General features: G+C 40.3%; 1 protein-coding gene across 1 annotated transcript in view; it reads right to left on the bottom strand.

Annotated features, from left to right (window-relative positions):
* Positions 1-22164, bottom strand: part of ulk4 (unc-51 like kinase 4) — a 92986-nt gene that overhangs the window by 37593 nt on the left and 33229 nt on the right. The window contains exons 19-29 of the mRNA XM_071911778.2: positions 21012-21173; positions 20172-20357; positions 17600-17727; positions 10899-11032; positions 9735-9856; positions 8857-8913; positions 7989-8040; positions 7294-7388; positions 3493-3544; positions 1970-2195; positions 529-621 (exon numbers count right to left, since the gene is read on the bottom strand). Coding sequence (XP_071767879.1) covers positions 529-621; positions 1970-2195; positions 3493-3544; positions 7294-7388; positions 7989-8040; positions 8857-8913; positions 9735-9856; positions 10899-11032; positions 17600-17727; positions 20172-20357; positions 21012-21173 — 1307 coding nt within the window. The remainder of the gene's footprint in view (positions 1-528; positions 622-1969; positions 2196-3492; positions 3545-7293; positions 7389-7988; positions 8041-8856; positions 8914-9734; positions 9857-10898; positions 11033-17599; positions 17728-20171; positions 20358-21011; positions 21174-22164) is intronic.

Here is a 22164-nt window from a genome sequence, read left to right as displayed (position 1 = left end):
GTGTATGTGAATAATAAAAAACAGCTAGTAGTGATTCACAGAGCTGAGCTGGGAATGACTGGCCTTGGCATTAAAACATTACCCATACAACAGCTAGTCTGCGTGTGTATGTGTGTGTGTAATTATGTTTGTGTGTGTGTGTGTGTGTGTGTGTGTGCTAGGGTTGCAAAACACTTCAATATCACCTAAGCATTCTGATACCAAACCCTATCTATAACTTTGATAGAGAACAAGAGTCAGACAGAAGAAGAGTATCACAAGTTTCAAAATGTATAACCCATACAAGACTCCAGTTTCTATTAGTAAGAATAATGTATGTAAAAAAAGAATAATAGTAAAGAGTGGGTTCACTGGTCAGTTTGTGCTCCTGTATATAGGACTGCTCCACTGAATAATAATCAACAAACAGTTTTTAGTATTCTTTAGTGTGATACAGTATGTTGATATTAGTTGATATGGTGTTGTTGTGCTGTACTGTGTGTGTGTGTGTGTGTGTGTGTGTGTGTGTGTGTGTGTGTGTGTGTGTACCTGCAGATCTGGGTGCTGTGTTCAGTCATTGATACCAGCAGTTTGAGAGCGTAGAGAGGGATAGGCTCTGCTGCTCTTAGAAGAGACTCATACCTAGACACTCACACACACACACACACACACACACACACACACACACAGAGTACAACAGTGTTCTTAGTGTTAATAATTCATGTACTGTACTGATCATTAGTAACGGACTGTAAACTGGAACAGATCTGTAGAGGAGAGGAGAGGAGAGGAGGGGGGAGGGGAGAAGAGGAGAGATTAGGAGAGAAGAGGAGATAAGAAGAGAGGGAGGCGGGGAGAGAAGAAGAAGAGAAAATTGGAGAGGAAAAGAGGAGAGGAAGAGGAGAGATGCAAGCGTGGGGAAGGAGAAGGATGCAGCGAGGAAAAAGAGGCTGGAGGAGAGGTAACGCTTGAGGAAACCATGACAGAGGGAAAAGAAAGTTTTAAAAAGGAGGTAAAAATAAAGAATAAAAAACAGAGTAGGCAGCAGCAGAGTATAGATCTACACAGGGAATGTGGAGCGAAGCGAGAAAAACACACCATTGGGGTACACAGTCGTACCCTGCTTGGAGATTCAAATGTCAACGTCTGTTTGGTGTTTTTGTTAGCCTGTCGTGTCGTGATGTCAACTTTTACACATTTGTCTGTCTCCGCTCACAACAGACTATAAGATGCTAACAACAGATGCTAAGAGGTATAAAGAGAGACACTTGCCACTTAGCAGTATACACAAATACTAGGATGGGTCATGTGGATCTATAGGAAAGGGAAGGAAGACAGACTAATAGACGACTGTAATGAATTCTATTTCCATTTTGCATTTTGACATTAATAAATCATTACCATATTAATTTTCAGACATTACCAATTACCATAAAACAATGAGACCATTGCCGTGAAGACTCCCAGCCTCTACGCTGAATTTTACATTGTGTGCCACTGGGTCGGATTTTGTGGGAAATCTGCTGGACTGCTTTACGGTACAAAACAGGAACAGGGTGCTGTTCTTCCATTAGCTCTGTTTGTGTTCAGAGTTTCTCACAATGTCAGATGGTGGAAGGAGTGACAGGCCAATGGAAAAAAAACAAAAACTTACAACTTTATCCTCTTGAGTAAAGGGGAAAAAGAAAACGCTTGGCCGAAGAAGCAAAGATTGTCTTTGTGACAGGAGGCAATGGAGTGAGAAAAACTAGCACTAACAATCCAGGTTAGCAACTGTTTTGACCATGGTCTCCTTTGTTTATGGTAATTATACCAAATTATCATCATAACTAATCTGGCAGTGATTCTATATTGATGCTGAAAGATGCTACTCACAGCGCCTTTAAGTGTGGCCTTCCACTGAGATGAAGAAGAGAGGGAGAGAGGAGAGAGGAGAGAGGAGAGAGAGTCAGACCGTTATTCAAACAGGCATGCAGAAAGACAGACTAACCTTGGAAGCAGAGATTTGGTGATAAGAGCTAAGAGCTGATAATTGGAGGAGCTTCCCTCATCTCTTCCTTCAGCTCTCCTTCCTCCTCCCTCTCTCCTCTCTTTCTCTCCCTCTGTCTTCTCCTCCTCCCCCTCCTCCTCCTCCTCCTCGGTTCCATGGCCCTCCTGGACCAGCAGGAGAAGACTGAGTTCTGACAGGACCCTCAACACACACATACACCACTCCACTGGAACACACACACACACATGCACACACACACACACACAGAATGTCTGAATACTATATGAATACTGCATGCGAGTGTGTGTGTGTGTGTGTGTGTGGTCAGCAGTAGCCTGCAGGCCAACAGATATTGGCTGACAGGTAGAATGGATTTACAGTTAAACAGAGTCTGGTTTCATAAGCAGGAGAACCTTGAGCTCAGCCTCAGGAACACGACACGTAATGAACTAAATATGAGTAGGGCTTCACCCACTTAGTCAACCAAATTCTTTTAAATATCTTAAAATAGAACATAACATAAGTTAAGTTTTATATATATCACTAACATCAAAATACAACTCCCCCATACAGGTCTAAAGGTTTACTTGTATAATTGCAGTTTTGTTTGAAGGGGGACAATAACGTGCAGAAGCAATTTTGCTGGTTTGTTAATTGAATGGACAATTGATAATTCAATAAAATCATATGACCACTGTCTTAGAATTGACTGAGAATTTTTAAAATCTGAGACAGCCCTAATGCCGCAATATAAAATGGATGCTGTCCATCATTGTCCTGAGGCGCCACAGGAGCTCCAGACTGAGAGAACAAGATGTTCAATGGCATGTTTTGACCAGTTCTCTCCATGTACTTTATTGACTTTAATTGTTTGTTTTCTTTCTAGAAGGGATAGTCAAAAAAGCATTTGTATTTGTATATGTTGTTTTCTTTTTAGAGGGAATACTTAATGAACTCACTATATCTAGATACTTTAATATCTACATACTTTTAAACGGTGGGACCAAATTCTCAGACGAATATAATATGTACAAGGACGTTATCTTGCGAACATGGAGCAGAGACACACAGTATTAATGGCTGACACAGTACAATGACGCAGTCTTACCCTGGGACCAAAGCTCAACAAAACATACTCCTACTCTGTCATGCAGGGACCCATAGAAACCAAGCTGTGACGACTCACTGAGGGTCCAAAACCAAAACACTGCACTGGATAATTACAGTGAGGCTTTTCACTGGATACTGGAGTTCATTAATGCAGAGATTCTTACTTGCTCAAACATTCAAGGCCTCTCTTTCTCGCTCACTATCTCCCCTCTCTCTTGCCATGTCTATCTCTCCCCACATCTTTCTTTCTTCATCTCTCCTTGAACCTGTCCCTCGTCCTCACTGCTTCACACTCTCTTTCCTCTCTTATTATGTCTTCCTCTCTCCTTCTCTCTCGTCCCCTCCTATTTCCATTTCTCTCCCTCAGTCTCTCTCTCTCCTCTCTCTAAAAAATGAGCCCCCTTCTCTCTTACCATTTCTGCTGAAAGCCAGTGTCGTCAGAGGAGGAAGGACGGTATCTACAACCTGCAAGAGACACACAAACACACAAAAGGTTTAAGCAGACGCCACACTTAATTAATCTATAACTATGATACATGTATATAGGAAGCTGACTGCTTGCTGTAGTACCAATGATGCTGTAGCAATGAGTGGGACATACAGTGAAGCAATGCTAGAATTTGATTGGCTGCATATGGGTAACCAGAGTTTGTTAGGTTGTTACATTGTAATGGTCCGGTTCATTTCACGGAAGAGGTTGGGAAGTTGGGAAAGTCCGCACCAAACAATGTATGGATGAAAGCCACCTAAGAGTCTCTCTGTTTCCCCGTGTCTATAACAGATACACTATGGTCAATGTGCTGAACCCTCTTATCTCTAAAAGTTAACTTTTCAGTAATTTTCTTATTTTCCCATTGACGAACACGTGTTTTTGACATATAACATATTGTAAATGGTTCATCTTGGTCCCAGGTCTCCTCATGAAACATTTCCTATGCATGGGAGACAGTGCCAGCTGTCAAACTGGAGACACTGGGTTTCTGTAAGCCACAGGAAATTAGAAAAATAACAACATAAGCAAACTGGGCCTTACCTCTGAAAAAAACCCCACTTACTATATTTTTAATCTGAAGATTATATGAATATAGTTTTTGAATAAACTGAACATAACTGAATATATGTCTGTCTTAAATCTGCAGACACTGTTTTTTATATTTTTGGTTACAAGCAATAAATGCAGTAGGCATCAACCACACAGTCTACTGTCAGAGGATCAAATTACTATGGAAATACACTGATAGAATGAGTCCTTTGATCACACACACACACACACACACACACACACACACAAATACACTTCCGCCAGTGTCAAAGCCCTTATTTAGGTAGCTTTTTTTTATGAATTTGTATTGCATGAATTTGCATGATTACTAATATTACCATAGAAACAACACTAATGCTGTGTGTGTTTGTCTGAGTGTGTGTATGTGTGTGAGGTCATTAGAATAGGAAGCCAGAGAAAGGGGACTACAAAGGATGTTGTCTACTGAAGATCCTTCTGTGTATCATTATCATGTAACCATCAAAAGACTGGAGGGAGAGAGGGAGAGGGAGGGGGGGAGCTTGGTGTAATTTCTCTGAACTCTGAACTTGGAGTGACATGTCCTCTCCTTTTTGGTCCCAATTTCTCCCATTTCTGTCCCCCTAGTTTTAAATTAGTACACAGCAATGCAAAATAGCCACCAAAATCTCTGCATTATGCCAATAAGCCACAGGACCCCTTCACACCTTGAGTCCAGTTGCTCAGATTGCATCCAAATATGAATTCCGTTCACCGCATTTATGCCTGGAATTAAAAATGCGTCTCAGGTATCCACAGATGCCTCGTTTTTTCCATTAGAAAATGCAAATACGCACTGTTGGCCTGACAGCCTTTCTTTGCAGCTAATACACAAATATTAATTTCATCTGTGCTCTTCCAGGACTATGCTGCATATGCTTCTTTTACTTCAAACTCCCTTTTCAATTTGAAAAATCACAAGCAACAGCTGGTCGTCTGCATTTCTGTTACTGGAAAGCAAACTAAAAACCACATGTGTACATTGTTGTTGATCACGCAGTGAGTGAAGCCGTGTGAAGCTGTGCTAAAGCTACGTTCTTATCTTAAGAACAAATAGACTAGCGTTAGCATGCAATTCCTAGATATAAACCAGAGGTCATCTAACAATAACTTTATATATCTTGGACTTACTGGAAGACTGAATGGTTGCATTGCTGCAGACTCAGCTGGACTAAGATAGTGGTTTTCTCTATTTGCCATAGTGGCACATGCAATAGCAGCTGTAGTGTATAGACTATAAATTAACAGAAAGTATTAGTAATTTACCTATCAATTACAGTATCCATTGGTAGTGATCTAGTTGAAGCCACTGGGTGGGTTGGCTAGTGGCTTGTAACCCAAATATGGTAATCAGTGTGTGGTGTTGTATGTATTGTGTGTTCAGTATGTGGTACAGTAATAATTTAGAGAAAATCCTGTTTTCCTATATGTTATTCCTACGTGTTTTTTTCCTCCCTACTTCCTAAACCAACCTTTGACCTTTAGGAAGGGTAATACAGGGACAGAGGAAAAAGAAAGAGTTGTGTGAGGAAGCTACTGTAGCGCGTTAGCTTGAAGCTAATGTGTTGGTTTAATTGACTATTCTTTGTCCCATCTGAATGACTGTCTTCTCTAAATTTAATATACTTGAACCTAACCCAAAAAGTAATGAAGCACTGATGATTGCCTTGTTGGTTGACTGCGCAGTTTGTGCAATAACATCACACTTACTGACTGAAATCAGTTTAACATTTTTGGATTTTTTTAGGGGTGTGTGTAGCCTAAAAAGTGTTGCTGTTTTACCACATTCCAATTCGGTGAGACATATTTCAGTTATCTGGGAGACTCTTCAACGACTCTTCAAATATTACAGTCCTCTGGCACATCACTAGCTGGTTTGAATAGGTAATGCTAAAAATGCTAATAGGTGAAGGTTTTCAGGATGGCTGAAGGACAAATGTAACTTTTTCCTGTAATGTGTCAAGCGCCTGGTGAAGAAAAACATTTTTCTGTAACAACAAGGATGAAGCAGGATTGCGGACCTATCATTATCACTACAGTAAATACCACTGTCCAAACTGTTTATCCATGCCACTGGGTGACACAATACACAATCCCGTCACAAGAGACAAACTTACTGGAAACTTTTCCTTCTGATTAAGATTCAGAGAATTGGACCCTTATCCACAGTAAACCTAACTCAAAAGTGAGTCTGTGTGTGTATGTGTGTGTGTGTGTGGGTGTGTGTGCATGTGTCCTTGTCCAGCGGGCAATAAAAGTTAATCTGAGTTGGCTGGGGGTAATTAAAGTGTCTTCCTGTGTTATTGACTATCAATAGAGACAAGCCTCCTCTTTGCTCCTCTCCTCTATTCCTCCTCTCCTTCCTTTTCTCTCCTCCCATCCTGTCTGCTTCCTGCTTCTCTCTCCTCCACTCCCGTACGTCAATAGTCATTAAACGCAATCTCGTCGCCCCATCACAGGCACACGCATGTTCACACAAGTGCGCGCATACACACACACACACACACACACACACACACACACACACACACACACCTACAGAGGTCTGATGAGGTGCTGTTGGTTCAATAGTTGATTAGTGTCTGGACTAATAGCCCGCTAGTTGACCCTCTGTCCTCTGACTTCTAATAGACAGGCCTAGTGGACTGGAAGACACAGACTGAATATAAAAACCAGGTGCATGTGTCACTTTGTGAAATGGACACAAACACTGGAGACGTTCATCACAGGCGGAGACATCCTTAACACTGTATTGGCAACTTTGTAACCTTCACTTGTGGAAGTGAAGGTGAAAAACCAGATCTAATGCGATCACAACAGAAATAATATTTCCTCTGTCACTTATGTTTTTTTCCAAATAAGGAAATAAGGGAAAAGGTATCTTAGAGATTTGACACTTACAGAAGCATAATAGAATACCAGGCAAGGTGTCTCCAAAATGCCTTCAGAGGTAATGTATTGACTTTGGTTGAGTATCATAAGATACCATAAGGCCCTATTTTTCTTCACGACACACTCAGCAGACAGCTGCTCTGTCACTGAGATAGACAGTCAGTCAGTCAGACACACAGACAGACAGTCAGCACTCTGTCAGTTAGACATACAGACACAGGCAAGCAGTCAGACAGTCAGTCAGTCAATCAGTCAGACTCACAGTACTATGATGTGTCGTGATCAGAGCAGGGTGCTGGCTCAGGACTTCTACAATGGAGAGAGTCGTCCTAATCAGCTCCTCGCATACTGCTGCACCTAATTGGGAATCAAATGACATTCAACTCTACTGAATTAGCCTCTCAACTCCCACTGAGCGTAATGGGGAGTCACTGGGAGTCAAATAACATCCAATTCTACTCAAATCAACCCCACAGATTCATTTAAGAGTCATTCCAAATCAATATTCTCCTGAGTAGAATGATAGTCAACCAAGATGTATTGAAGTATCTCAGTATTAGGCTGTATGTATCTGTGTCTCTCCTTACAGAGCACATTTTCATCATTTTTGTCATGATCCAAAGCTGATTTGTAAGGTGGTGTAACATTCACACACCATGTGATTTCCTTATACTAAAATAAATGTATATGGCTTTTCATGCTAACTTCAATTGACACTGTTCCTCAAGTACAGTATGCTTCCTTCATTACTTTTTGTTAACCATGTAGTCCCATTGACATGCAGAATCTCCTTTTGCTGCAGAGGAAGCAGCATCATGTTTCATGACACATGAAAGTGTCAGACAAACAACATACAACATGTACAACAGCAAATCACATGAAAGGTAAGTGCAAAGTACAAATCTTGGAAATGAGAAATTCCATTAGAAATTAGAAATTATAGTAACTGCAACTCACCCACAGCACCGGACAGATTGGTCTCATTGGACTCTATAGAGGTGATATAGTTCTGAGAGAGAGAGAGAGAGAGAGAGAGAGAGAGAGAGAGAGAGAGAGAGAGAAACTATTAACACAGAGTCCTAGAGCAAACTACAAAGAACATACAGTAGCAGCCTTTGGTCAAGAAGTAGTGATGGATAATGTTTTCATTTTTTTTCTCTTTCGGTATATACTGATTAATGTTGATGTGCTGTTAAGTATACTAGTTACTATTTTCTGTCTGCCAAAAGCTTTAAGGACCACAATGGAAAGTACTACTTTTTGTGTCATCCTGAGAGTTTTAATGCTGTATGTTTGCTGGTACATTGTATTTTAACTTGTCAAATGCATTCTAGATTTAAAAGTGCTGTTTGTTTGCTCTCAGTTTTAACTACCACAATCACTCTGCCAGACAGAATGATTAAAACTGTGTCCTTGTGAAAATATTATTCCATTGACTGTGGGTAATGGTTTGTGCTTCTTTTTCAGTGAATGCAATATGCGATGACAGCACATAAGTGCTGAGACCCACGCCCCCTATCATCATTCAAGACATGCCGTTTTTTTTTTTTTTTTATGCTGGCCATCAAATCGATGTTATCTCATTTCCCAAGTTTGCTTAACAGGTATCAGAAAAAAACAAAACATGCATTGAAACTGCAAATTAGAGTGTAAGGAGAACTTCAAACTGTATGTGTACCATGTGCGTTTCATTTTGTATAAGCTGTGGACCAGAACTTCAGCACAATTCAGTGTTGTGAATTGTACAGTCACTTGAACAACCACCATTTCTGACAATTCCAGATGACTGTGGATCTGCTGTACTAACTACTAGCACTGTACTCACCAGCAGCACTCCAGTCTGAGCCAGGAACTCCCCTGTTACAATCTGAGACCTGAAGACCTGTGAGAGAAAAGAGTGAGAAAGACAGACAGACAGACAGATAGAGAGGGGGTGATGAGAGAAGTAAGCAACAAAGGAGGCTCAGACACAGACACATACTGCATAGACAGAAAGACACACACAACACACAAACACACGCACACCTAGACACACACCCACACATACAGTATGTACACTCCCACTGAGGGAGCAGAAGTTAGCTAGTTCAGAGCCATCAGTATCAGCAGATGAATAGCCAGATATGTCTGTGATGAAATGTAAATCATAACTCATAACGGTGATTCATAGATGTGTACTTGACAGCCACAGAATTTAAAGATGGATAAGAGGGAATTTGGACTCTCAGTGGCTTCTGTACATCTGTATTAGCCTGTATGGCTATCAGACCTGGATCAAATCATATTAGCAAATAATTTTTAGAATTATTTTTTTAACCAACCACAGTACCAAATGGGTGAGGTTTACACCATCTCAATTAATCATCAATTAAGACGGTGTCATGTAAGCTATCAATCCAAAAAAGTATCCTAAATACTTTCTTGTGATTGTCTTAACCTTCTGGCACATCACTGTATTGCCCTATATGGTAAACCCACCCATCTGGCACCTATGTACACTAAAACACACAAACAGGCCCATAGACCAAAGTCTCACGGCTACTATAAAAGATACATGGATAAGTAGAATTATTCACTTTTTTATTCAACAGAGTATTGGCAAATATGGAAAAATCTATGTGGATAACAGCAGACAATAATGCTACAATACATGACAAATGTATGACAAAACTATAAAGGAAAACCCCTATTGGTCCGAGTTACCTGTGATGACAGAAGGTCCAGCACTACAGACATAGTAGGCAAAGTGTGTTTGAGCTGTCTGCTCTGGGCTGTAGATGGGTGTCGCCTCCCTACCACACCTCCCAGTGCACACAACACCTCCTCTAGAGGAGAGGAGAGGAGAGGAGAGGAGAGGAGAGGAGAGGAGAGGGAGTTATGTTAAAAATGCAGTCTCAAAAAATCCTCTATTTTACCTGAAGGTCACAACTAGGGCTGGGTAGCACCGGCTGTATCACATCGGTACTACCAACTACCAAAATATGTTAAAACATTTGGTGCCAAAGTTCTGTACTTACTGTAAATGGTTAATCTTACATTGTCTTTCATCCAATCGCTGTACCTGTTCTTTTACTAAATGGGTCTGGCTACGTTTTACAAAAATTGACAGTGACAGCACGCGGTGCGTTTGTGATAAGAAAATGCCTGCCAAGTCTGGCAACATCTCCAACCTAATGAATCACTTAATAGTGCACAATCTTAACTCGAGGCAAGACAGAAAAAGAAACATGCAAAAAAATTGCCTTTTTAAACACAACTGCATTTTACACAGATGCATACAAAATGTACTAGCACTTGATATTCTTGAAATTGTGTAAATGTGAAGTATTGCTGACATAGTTATAATATTTAATATTTAAGCATGCAGTTTTGATAGTTATAATAAGGACTTGAATCTGATAGCTTTGATTAAACCAACGTGTGATGTTCTTTTATATTGTAAAACTGCATTTTGACCAAATAAATACTTTGTTCATAAGGGCTTGTTTTATACTGTTAAAGTGAAGAAGAAAAAAAAATTCAAATGTTATTTCATTCAGCTGGGGAAACTAATAGCAAAAATCATATTATAGTCCAAATTTAGGCTATTGCATTACATAATAAGGTTTTATTCAACATAACTATCAAAAAAAGCATTGTTTAAGTACTGGTATCTAATTCATTCCAGTACTGAAAATCTTGAAACGATACCCAGCCCTAGTCACAACACATAAAACAGAATCAAAAGGAGGCAAAATAAAAATTTCAACCATATGGAAAGAGGGATGGGTGGGTAGAGGGAGAATGTTAAGTTGTTGAGTTGATTTGCAAACAAACAGAGTGTGTGTGTGTGTGTGTGTGTGTGTGTGTGTGTGTGTGTGTCTGTACCCAGTATTAGTGGTGCAGTGTTAGTCAGGTAAACAATCAGTAAATCCAGACACTGAGACAGGTATCCTGATTGGCTGGGGTTCTCTCTGAGGGGCATGGCTTTGCGCAGGTCTCTCTCCAGGTACATCACCAGTCTAGACAGACAGAGACACATACACGTACACAACATGATTGAAAAAAAAATTGGGCTGTATATGTAGCGTTATTGATACATCAACATTCCTGAATGCAATAATTTTTCACTTATTCTACAGTCTGGGCACTCTTGGCCCTTGCTCTCCATATATTGGCTGCTTTTTGGTGAAATATCAATTTCAGCTTATTTAATTGTTCCATTCATTGTGAGTTGCTCAACATGAAAGCGTCAACAACATGGCTAAATTGTAAATGTTGATGGCATGTAGAAAGATAAAAAAAATACGGTTCGAGTGGATGATCTAGAGAAGGTAGAGAGGAGAAAAAGAAGAAGAAACAAAGAAGCAGGAAGATGGGCCAAGACAGAGAGACATTTTTATTCCTCCCAGAGTGTGTGTATTGAACAGTAATCAATAATATTCTATTCACAAATTCAGAGCAGAGCGGAAAGGTTACCACTGCTAACTGATATTCATTACTGACACACAAACACACCCACGCAGACACACACACACACACACACACACACACACACACGCAAAAGCACTCAAATATATATGCACACACACAAAAACAAATGCGAGAGATTGAGAGGGGTCATATTAGTTAAATATTGATTCCAAGCATCAGGGTGGTGGTGGTGCAGGGGGGGGGGGGGGGGGGGGTTATGATTTAAATTATTTTCCTCATATTGCTGCATGAAAGATTAGTAGCCAGGGTTTAAACAGGGATATGAAATCCAGCACATCCATTGTTACTATATTAGGGGTCCAGTGAATATCAGGGGAGCTCTCATTGTAATTGCTGGATTTCCGATTATTAATAGGGGTTCACTGCAAAGCAGCGGTACTGTAATGTAATTGCTGGGAGTAGGATTATTATTAGGGCATGCATAACCCAGCCACAAAAACAGCACATCTTGGCCATTAGTAGGAGGTATAATGAGTTTGCAAAGTTAAACCTCCAGCCTGGCCATCCTGTGTGACTGAGAGACCGGCAACTTATAACGGTATGTAGCTGTATCTTCTCACGGTGAACACATTTTAGAATGCGACCTAGAAGGTTCACATGCAATTCTTTTTTTTTTATTCCTCAAAAGACATATAAACTACACCAATTACACCAAATTAGTATGTAAAGTCATGGGACAGGCCAAGTTTCTGAAAAGCTAACATAGGTTGAAAATATTAATAAATCGATTTCAGAATTTTGTATTAAATGTTGACTGTCAATTTATGTTTGATGATAATGACATGAAAGACAGACAAATTAAAGAGGTTTAAATTTTGGCCACCATTTTAAATTTCTCTAACAAACCCTAACTTAGTTTCTGAAATGTGTAGATTGGTCAAGATATGACAAAAATATGAATTAAGCAATATTTCATTCTTGGTATGTAAATATCAATCAGTTGTCAATTCACTGTTGAATGGCATGTCAATGCCAGAGTTACGAATGTAACTATGATTCTATGAATTCTGGATGTCCACCAGAGGCAGTGTTTAACACTAGATAATATCGTGCCGTGCACGCATAGGTTGAGAAATTATACGTGAAGCATGACAGCTGTAGAAGAAGAACGAAATAGAACAAGAAGTCAGCTGATTTTTTAACCACTTGTCCTCCGAATATATTTTACTATTCTTTGTTTTTATGCCTTTTTATACAGCACTTGGTACATTTCTTTTATGTAAGTGCTGTATAAATAAAATGTATAATTATTATTATTATTATTATTATTATTATTATTATTATTATTATTAGATGTAGAATCTGTGATATGGGGTCAATCACATGACACAGCTTGTTCTGAAACGGGGAGATTGTTTTTCTATAGTACCAAACTCAAAATTATTATCAAAAATCAAAATCACGGTGAAAAGGCTTTTATTCTGAATCAAGACTAACAATCTACAGCCATCTTGAAAATAGCTTGCTAGCACTTTTAAAGGACAATTCCAGCATGATTGGAGTTTTGCTCATTACATCGTTGTAGACTGTTTGATTGTTGCTTTTATCATGTTTTAAGATATTTGCTATTTTTCCCTCATCTTAGTTGTTTTTCAAAGTAAATATTTAGAGACAAACGCTGTCTAAATATTACAAGGTACTCCTAGTAAAGAAGAGGGCAGAAATTTTAAGCCATAATTGTGTAAAATCTATCTTTAATTTCCATTTAATTTTACAGATTATAGCTGGCAGAAGTAGCAGAAAACAGAAGTAAGATGCCCATTTCTGTCTCAGCTCGGCTCTCGCAATGTTCCCGCAATGTTGTTTGATATTAATGCGCGCATTAATATGAATGGAACTTCTTTTAAATAGAAAGGTTTATAGCCTGCTATTCGCTGTCTGATGCAACTTTGCAAAACATGACTGCCAGCTTCTCATTCATACTGATGGATTACCTTTATTCTATGGGAGACTGACAAAGTACTCACACACAACTGACCTACAACTGGCTTGCGATGTGTGTGTGTGTGCGTGCGTGTGTGTGTGTCTGTTGAAAGTCTTCACTCCCCACTCCCACTGGCAATCTTGACACTTTCTCAGCGAGGACTACGCAAGTTTATCTCATACAGACACACACATGTGTGTGTATATATATATATATATTCACACGCCACTGAGGAGCTAATTAAACACAATGTGCTTGGGTGAGAGACGGACTGAAGGAAAGACGTGTGTTTGTGTGGTTGCGTCAGGCAGAGTGCTCACAGGGAGAGAGACAGGCAGGTCAACTCTGACAGCTCTAACACAGTGAGCAGAGAGAAAGAGAGAGAGAGAGAGAGAGAGAGAGAGAGAGCAAGAGCAAGAAGTTGAGTGTTGAGAGTGAGAAACAAATACACCTTTTTCTGTTTAGGGGTCATGTGTGAATGACAGTTAAAGTCAAAATTCCAGGAAATCATCAATTTTCCATATCCAAATCTGTGAATGCAAAGCCATTACATTAAGAGATCCAGCACACATGATGCACTAGTGTAAGAAAATCCGTGAGGCGGTGAAGTGATCGCACTGCTCTGTCGCCATTTCCTTTAAACTTGTTTGTGTAGTCATTTAATATGTTGTATTAGGCGTGTACCATAAGGCTCAGTCCTTCCCACAGCGACCCGGGTTCAAATCTGGCCCGCGGTCATTTGCTGCATGTCCTCTCTCGCTCTCTCGCTCTCTCTCCCATACCTTCCTGTCTCTATCAATAAAGCATAAAATGCCTAAAAAAAATAAAAATATCGAATGGGACTGACGCTGAAGTAAGAGAGCTCCTCAGCATCTGGGCAGAAGAGGGAATTTGTCAGCAGCAGCCAGGACAGTTCAAGAATGTGGTTATTTATGTCAACAAAGGTAATAAGAAACCATGTATTCTGTCAGATGGAAACCTTCTAAACTTTCTGAAAAACTTCTAAATATTCGGTGAACAAAAAAACAAAACAAAACGGAAATCATTGGTTGTGTGAACAAGCCTGAGTCTAACTAACCCTAATCCTATCCTTTAATGGAAAAATTATATCTGTCAATGTTATGCATTATACATGTGTAAAAGGTCAGAGAGATAGCTGAGGAGGAAAAAAAGAGAGATTTAGAGAAAAAAAGAGAGGAGGAGGCAAGAGAAAGACATGTCAATGAAAAATAAAATTGTTAATATAAAACATGAGTCGGAAAGAGGAGGAGACAGAAAGGTAGAGAGACAGAGACAAAGAGAGGGGTGGACAACAGAGAGAACAGGGAGAGAGGGATAGAGAGGAAAGAGAAGAGAGAGATAAAAGGGGGAGAGAGAGAGAGAGAGAGAGAGAGAGAGAGAGAAAGAGAGGTAGACTAACAGACAGTTATGAAGAGCCATGTGTCAATAAACTAGGGCAGCTTGCTCAGTTTGAAATACCAACTGGTCATAAATTAGCAGGGGAGCGGGGCGTTCATATATGGATTTGAATATGCATCTGATCATATATGCACATCCGCAGCTGCTGTGAGAGTTCATGCCGGGGTGAAACACAGTACAAGTAGCTAATGAACCCCCCAAGTTACAGTAAAAACTTACTGTAAAGTTACAACACATATTGAATACCCAGGGTATAGCATACATTTGTCTATTTACAGTATATCATATTATCATTTCCACAGCTGCTAGGCTAGTTAATGCTAAGGTCACACAGAGTACAACTGCCTAATGAACAACACTAAGATGCTGCAAAAACTTGCTGCGCAAACAGTGACAGTATATTCTTCTCTCCAGTCTCCTACTGGAGTCCACAAACAGATGTTGTTCAGAATGCTAAACTGCATTGTCAAGGTTAATGGGGAATTCCACCCAAAAACAGGATTCCCATAGGTTATTCCTATGCTAGGGGAAGGTATACAGTATATTGGGGTAATGGAATAATTATCATAGCAGGAGCATACAACTAGTTTACTGCAAAAATGTACAACAGTTACAACACGGTTCCTGCAGAATACTCTGGGTATGTGGCAAGTGTAATGGGTGCACAAGGAATCTGACCTGGTTAATTGGCGATGACATAGTACAAGACAGGTGCAGGACAAAATGTAACAGGACCTCATATAGTGCTGGCAATATGTACTGTATGGCAGTAGAATAAACATAAACACAATGCAAGTACACATTCAAAGCACAAGAATTGTTCCCAGTGTAGCAGCATTGGCATCATCACATATCATGTCTAGTTATACTGCAGTAATAGTAAACGAGAACATTTCTTTACTGTATGGATGCAACAGTGATGCAATAGTCTTGTTTGGGCCTCATACCATCATCAGCATCCAAGTCCCCAAAATCACAGTAAAGAATGTCTTCAAGGGTATTAGGGCTTTTAAACAACAGTTACCAATGGCTGTGTACTGTCTGAAAAGTTTTCTTCAAAGGAGTGGACAAATATAGGATTAAAAAATGAGGGAAAACAAGAATGATCGTTAACTACCCCCCTGGTTACTACAAGTGTTGGCACAGCAATCAATAACACAGCTAGCCAGTTGGAATGAGTCTTTGACCAACAGCATTGCTTGGCTGAAACTACACGTTCTATAATATACACTAATTTCCTATCCAGAGCAGTTGCTGTGGTAGCTGCTGCTAGAGTCACAGCTGAGAGTATAATGTCTGTCTAATAAACAACATTGAGTTCCAGCAAAACTTGCAGCAGAAACCTGGAGTTGCTCCATCACACTGTATACTGATGAGGGAATTTAGTTTGGCTAAGCTACAGTATAGCTGGGTATGAGAGCAGACTCAGAGAGCTATATGGCTAAATAATTAAAGGGGAATTCCACCCTAAAACATAATTCACATATGTTCCTACTAGTGAACATGGACAACTCTCTTCCAGAGCAATTAATTAGCCAGTGGACTGTCAAAACTAACTGGAGTTACTCCACCACACTGTGTATTTATGAGGAAGCTTCACTGGTCCAATTCTCAGGACAGTAGTTAGTAGAGGGGTGCTGAGTGATATGTGGTAATGATCAAAGTTAAACGGACCTCAAAGCACTTTAAAGCAGGATCCACATGTTATTCCTGTGTTAGGAGAAGGTGCTGGGTTCGCAAAGAGTGTAACTGTCTAATGAACAGAGCTAAGTTACAGTAAAAACCTGCAGCATGCAGTTCCTCCAGAATACCCAGGGCAGACCATCCATTGATCTCCCTCTATTCTATCAGATCTGGTTTATTATCCTTTCCAGAGCTGCTGCTGTGCTAGTTAGCACTTAGGTCACAGAGAGTGTTGCTCTCTACTGAAGAGTCCAAAGTTACAGCAAAACCTCAGTGTCTGAACCAAAGCCTCACAACTTTATAAAGGAACTTAGTTGGTCTCAGAGCAGTTGGTTAGGCGAGGGTGTAGAGTGCAACAGTATAATTATCATGATGTTAAGATTCTCATGTAAAATGTTAGTTTTTCAGATGAAGACCCATACATGCCAAGTAATTACATTAACTTTTTTCATTTTTTTAATGTGGGATGGATAGCTAGCCAGCCTATCAGACTTGGTCACACATCAGTAGGTTTTCATAGTGATGAGCTACAAAGCATGAGGTGTGCTAGGTTGCTAGATGCTGCTCAGAGTTAGCCAAGTTAGAAGTGATGTGTTTTAAATATGAAATCTAGCTGGGAGCAAAATATATACTCATGCATATGCTTTAATTATTACAGTAAAATAAGTTTTATTTAGCAAAATAAAACCCACTAAGAAACAGAATTCACTCCAATGTGTTATGCCAGCAAGTGACAAACCCTTGGTAATTAGTTAGCAGGGATTATTCAGAGTGCTACAGAATAATTACCACAGTGAACATGAATAGGAGTAATGTCAGGGCCTGTATTTATTTATAAAAATGATTGTATATGCTCTGGTGAAGATCTACTGGGCTGAGAGCTCAGCATTAACAATAACAGTGAAGCTAACACAGCCAAATGTCAATTATAACAATCCAATATTAAACAGTTGTTTAGTGTAATTAGTGTAATAATTAAACTCATTGCCTGTCATTTATGGTGCTACTTAGCTATTACTGAGCCTTGTTTACATGTGTGTATGTGCGTGTATGTGTGTATATACAGTACCTGTGTTGACAACAGTATAGCAGTGTGTGTGTGTTGTCCTGTATCAATAGCAGTAGCAGTAGTAACGCTTTGGCTCTGGTTACTGTAGATGGACTCTCTAGACAATGCAGGATCTTCAACACCAAATCCTGGAACACACACACACAAACACACACATAGAACAATGAATGGATAGTCTTCCAGAGACTGGTTGAGCGAGTTTCTTTTGGTTCTGCTTTGCAATTCAGATGCATCTCAATTGCAAGTGGTTAAATTTCCACACAAAATAGCAACACCTGCTCAAGGATAACTAACAAATGTTTAAAGGGATAGTTCCTATTTTTCCTACTTAGACGGAGTCAGGTGAACTTGTGGATGTCTTTTTTATGCCTCTGCATGCAGTTTGAAGGAATGGGAACGGTTAGCTTAGCTCAGTTGCTGGAAGTCTAGGGGATCAAGTAGCAGCTCCTCTCAAAAGTAGGAAATAGACCTTTTAACTTCTCCAAAGATGGATGGCTAGACTAACAAAGCTATACATTGTAACTGATGTATTTATAAAGTCGTTAATTCAACTGATAATAAAGAAATTAGATTATATCATTTTCCTATCAACTTTCTTATTCCCAGCCAACTTCTTTTATGGTACATTCAAGACATTTGAACGGCCCTCCAACTCTATACTCAATACTTTGATGGTTCCCACCTCAACCACTTGAAAGCTCTGAGGTGGGAAGTAAGAAATTCCAAGTGGGAGGCTTCCCAGTTCCCAGTTGTCTTGAAAGTACCATTAAGTTTTGCCTCCGCCCTCTTCTTGCGAGAGTGCAGTTCAGTAGATTCAAAACTTTCAGAAGCTATTTAGCTAGCCAGATAGCCATCGGTCTTTGCAATCGAAAGCTACCACAGGCTAATCATGTTGGACTTTGAGGAAGCCATATTTATTTGAGCCAGAATATACTGAGCAGGTGTATTTTCCTACTTTTGAGAGGAGCTGCTACTTGATCCCCTAGACTTCCAGCAATTTAGCTAAACTAACAGTTCCAATCCTTCAAACTGCATGCAGAGACATAACAATGGCATTCACAAGTTTGTCTGTTTCTGTGTAAGTAGGAAAAGTATCCCCCCAAAACCAATCTCTTTAAGTGGTAACATCCCACCTGGGTGGGTTTTGCACAGCAATAGGGATTCAAGACTCTCTGAGATACAACATTGTTTAGGGACAAACATCAGAAACCCTTGGAAAGGGAAATATATTATTACTACTTATTCAAATAACTTGTGCACAGAAATATGACAGAATATTAAATTTCCCATTTTCCTTTAGGTGCTCAGGAAAAGCATATTTAAATTTTCTGAAATTAAGTCAAATACCAGACCAAAACTTAATCAGTCCAGACCCCACTCCCATCCTCACCCTGCAAAATGCACGCACACACACACACACCATTATGCCTACAGCTACTTTAGACATCCACTCACTCAGCATAAAGTCAACGGCAGTAACTGGTTTGAAAATTGTTGACTGGCCAACATTCAGTACCATTATCATTAACACCATTCACTACTGGCTCTGAGCGTGTGAGTGTATGTGTGTGTGTGTGTGTGTGTGTGTGTGTGTGTGTGTGCATGCGCACGTAAGTGCATGCATGCGTGTGTGTATGCGCCGACACACCAAGTTAATTAATTTCAAAGCCCGGTAGTGTGTGCCTAGCTGATAAGTCCCTCCCCACTACCCATAATGCTTTGCTCCAGTAGACGGCTGTAATGCGTTCATTCAGCCAATTAGCCCAGATACTGACACACTCCACAAATTAGCTGCTGTGCAAACACACGCGCGCACGCGCGCACACGCACACACACACACACATACACGCACAGTTCTGGGTAAACAAACTCTTGGACTGTCTGTCTTTGTGCCAGGGGAGAGAGAGAGGGGGAGGGAGGGGGGTGAATGCATATCAGTGTATAATTAGAGCAGAGTTGAAGTACTAAGTTTGTATTCTGGTGTTAAATTGGAAATGCTCAATGCAAATAAATTCAGTTCAGAGTCAATTACCAATGCTAGACTCCAAGTTAAAAACCTTCAAATCAATTTCAGCCCCTCTGCCTTACCAAGATTAGCACTTCACATACACACTAGATGGGCTGTCTTATTAAACATTAAATGAGTCATTCCTGACAAATTAGTCCATCCACAGTTCAGCATTAGTTCATGAACTGTAGGAGAGAGAGAGAGAGAGAGAGAGAGAGAGAGAAGCAGAAAGAGATGAGAAGATTCACAAAGAATTTGAAGCCTGGTCTGTTTGTTCCTTAAGGTTGTTGTGATATCTTGGAGCACCTTCAACTCTCTGTCCTTGTGTCAAAACCACTCCATTACTGATGTCACCACCTAAACCTCTCTGAACCCCCCCCCAAAAAAAAAGAAAAAAAAAAGTGAGCAAAATATGGCAGTGGGGTGGCATAGAGACTAGGAGGGGAGTGCGGCAAGGAAAAACAAGGATTTCCCTATGGGGACCAATACAGTATTACATTATTATATTGTGTTTGTGTGTGTGTGTATGTGTGTGTGTGTGTGTGTGTGTGTGTGTCCACAAACCCTGTTCTGTGCAATGCGGTGTGTGTGAGCGCGTGCGCCGAGTAGCGCGGTGGCCATGACAGTGAGCAGGTGCTGCTGTACTCTGACCCCTGCTCCACCCACGCCCTCCAAGATGGCTGCCGGGCCACAGCTGTCAATCACTGCCAAGAACACTCCTGGGACAGCCCGGGTTAGTCTGGACAGAGACTGATAGACAGAATATATGTGAAAAAAAAAAAAATAGAGAGAGAGAGAGAAATGGGATTTAATAGGTGAACTCAATAAGGGATCATAGATCATAATCTGGCACTGGGGGAGTCAAGAATTCAAACGCAGCATGTGGATTCACAATGAATCCCTTCTATATCTCATGTAAAGACTGCAGTAGTATATACTGTAGATACATGCAGTCCATCTGGGTACCTTTTGGGTAAAGCATAGCATAGGCATAGACATCATAACAGGCAAAAAATATGTTCAAATTTTTTTTTCACTGACAATCTAGAAATACAAGGTGTGCATAGGAATCTCTGAATAGGGGATGGGTGTGTACCCTGCAAGCATGTTTTCCCACTTAGCCCCACCTCTCTGTGTGGATCTGTGCTACACAAAAAACATAGAAGTGTTCGAGCATTTGAACTTGTTTAAACTTGCCTGAAAGCCAAGTTAGGTTTCCTGCAGACTTTGCTTTATGCTCATGATAATTCAGAAGTAACAGAAATCGATTTTCCAAGTGGTATTTATGATTTGTTTGTATGACCTTATAGAGATGGTAGTGTGTGCATGCGTGTATGACCTTATAGTTACAGAGATTGTTTTGTGTGTGTGTGTGTGTGTGTGTGTTAATGTATGTAACCTTACAGAGATGGCAGTGACTCTGACAGCCTCCACAGTGGAGTGAGTGAACAGGTACCAGAGGGCGGGGCCTATCTCTGTGGTGACCAGGCTGTGGGAGGGGCCACAGACAGTAGTGGAGATGTTCTCTATGGCTTTAGCAGCCATGTGCTGAACTATGGGATCATCCTATAAGACAGACAGACAGACATGTGCACACATGCACACAGACAGACAAAAAAATATGAACACACGGACGCAGAGGTATGAATTCAAATATACAGTGAAAAGCCAACATTTCTGTATTACTACAGTATGTGCTGAGAAACATGCTGGAAGCAGCCAAAGAACCAACACAAATACTGAAATTAGATTACCCCAGTAGTGTGTGTCTTCCTATTTATATACATGTTACATATATATAGGTCTGTATTTACACCTCTGTGTGTGTGTGTGTGTGTGTGTGTGTGTGTGTGTGTGTGTGTGCATGCATGCGTCCTAATGACAGTGTACATCCTAGTGCTGTTGCCCAAAATGTTTTGTTTTTTTTCTGTATAAAATGCAATACAGCCACTGTGTTCAAGTCATTCTCTTTTTCATTGTGAAGTTCCAAACTCAAACTCGATTATTGAAAAATGTCTCCATACAGCAAAAGGCAGAGATGAACAAAGAGCGAACACAATCACAAACTGACAATTAGATTAGCTCAACATCACTTCAATACAAGAAACAGAGAAAGGTTTGAACTGTGTGTGTGTGTGTGTGTGTGTGTGTGTAGGTCTGCATGTGTACAGTGTGTGTGTATACTGTATGTGCCTACACACCCTTGCCTGTGTGTGTGTACGTGCAAATGCGCGTGTGTGCGTATTTGATGCAGAGAATAGTTGTTTGTGTTCAGAGAATGGGGCCAGGCTAATGAAATCTCTGTGGCTGAGGAAATGAGTTTTTTTTCCAGGAAAGTCATTGTGGAGAGAGACAGGAAGTAGAACAGAAGTGATTGACTCTGTCAGGTTAGCATTGTGGTTTCACCGCCTTGCATCACTGAGACACTACTCTCCCTAGATAGCAAACACAATAGAGCCTATTCATGAAGCACGAAGTTAACTGCATTCTGTTCAACAAAATGTACACGTTCGTAATTACAGCTGTTTCATAAATTTACCGTGCCGATGGTTGCCGT

The sequence above is a fragment of the Centroberyx gerrardi genome, chromosome 12 (genome assembly GCF_048128805.1).
Source record: "Centroberyx gerrardi isolate f3 chromosome 12, fCenGer3.hap1.cur.20231027, whole genome shotgun sequence".
NCBI lineage: Eukaryota > Metazoa > Chordata > Actinopteri > Beryciformes > Berycidae > Centroberyx > Centroberyx gerrardi.
The sequence above is the reverse complement of the archived record's forward strand: the minus strand, read 5'-3'. Positions and strand labels throughout refer to the sequence as shown.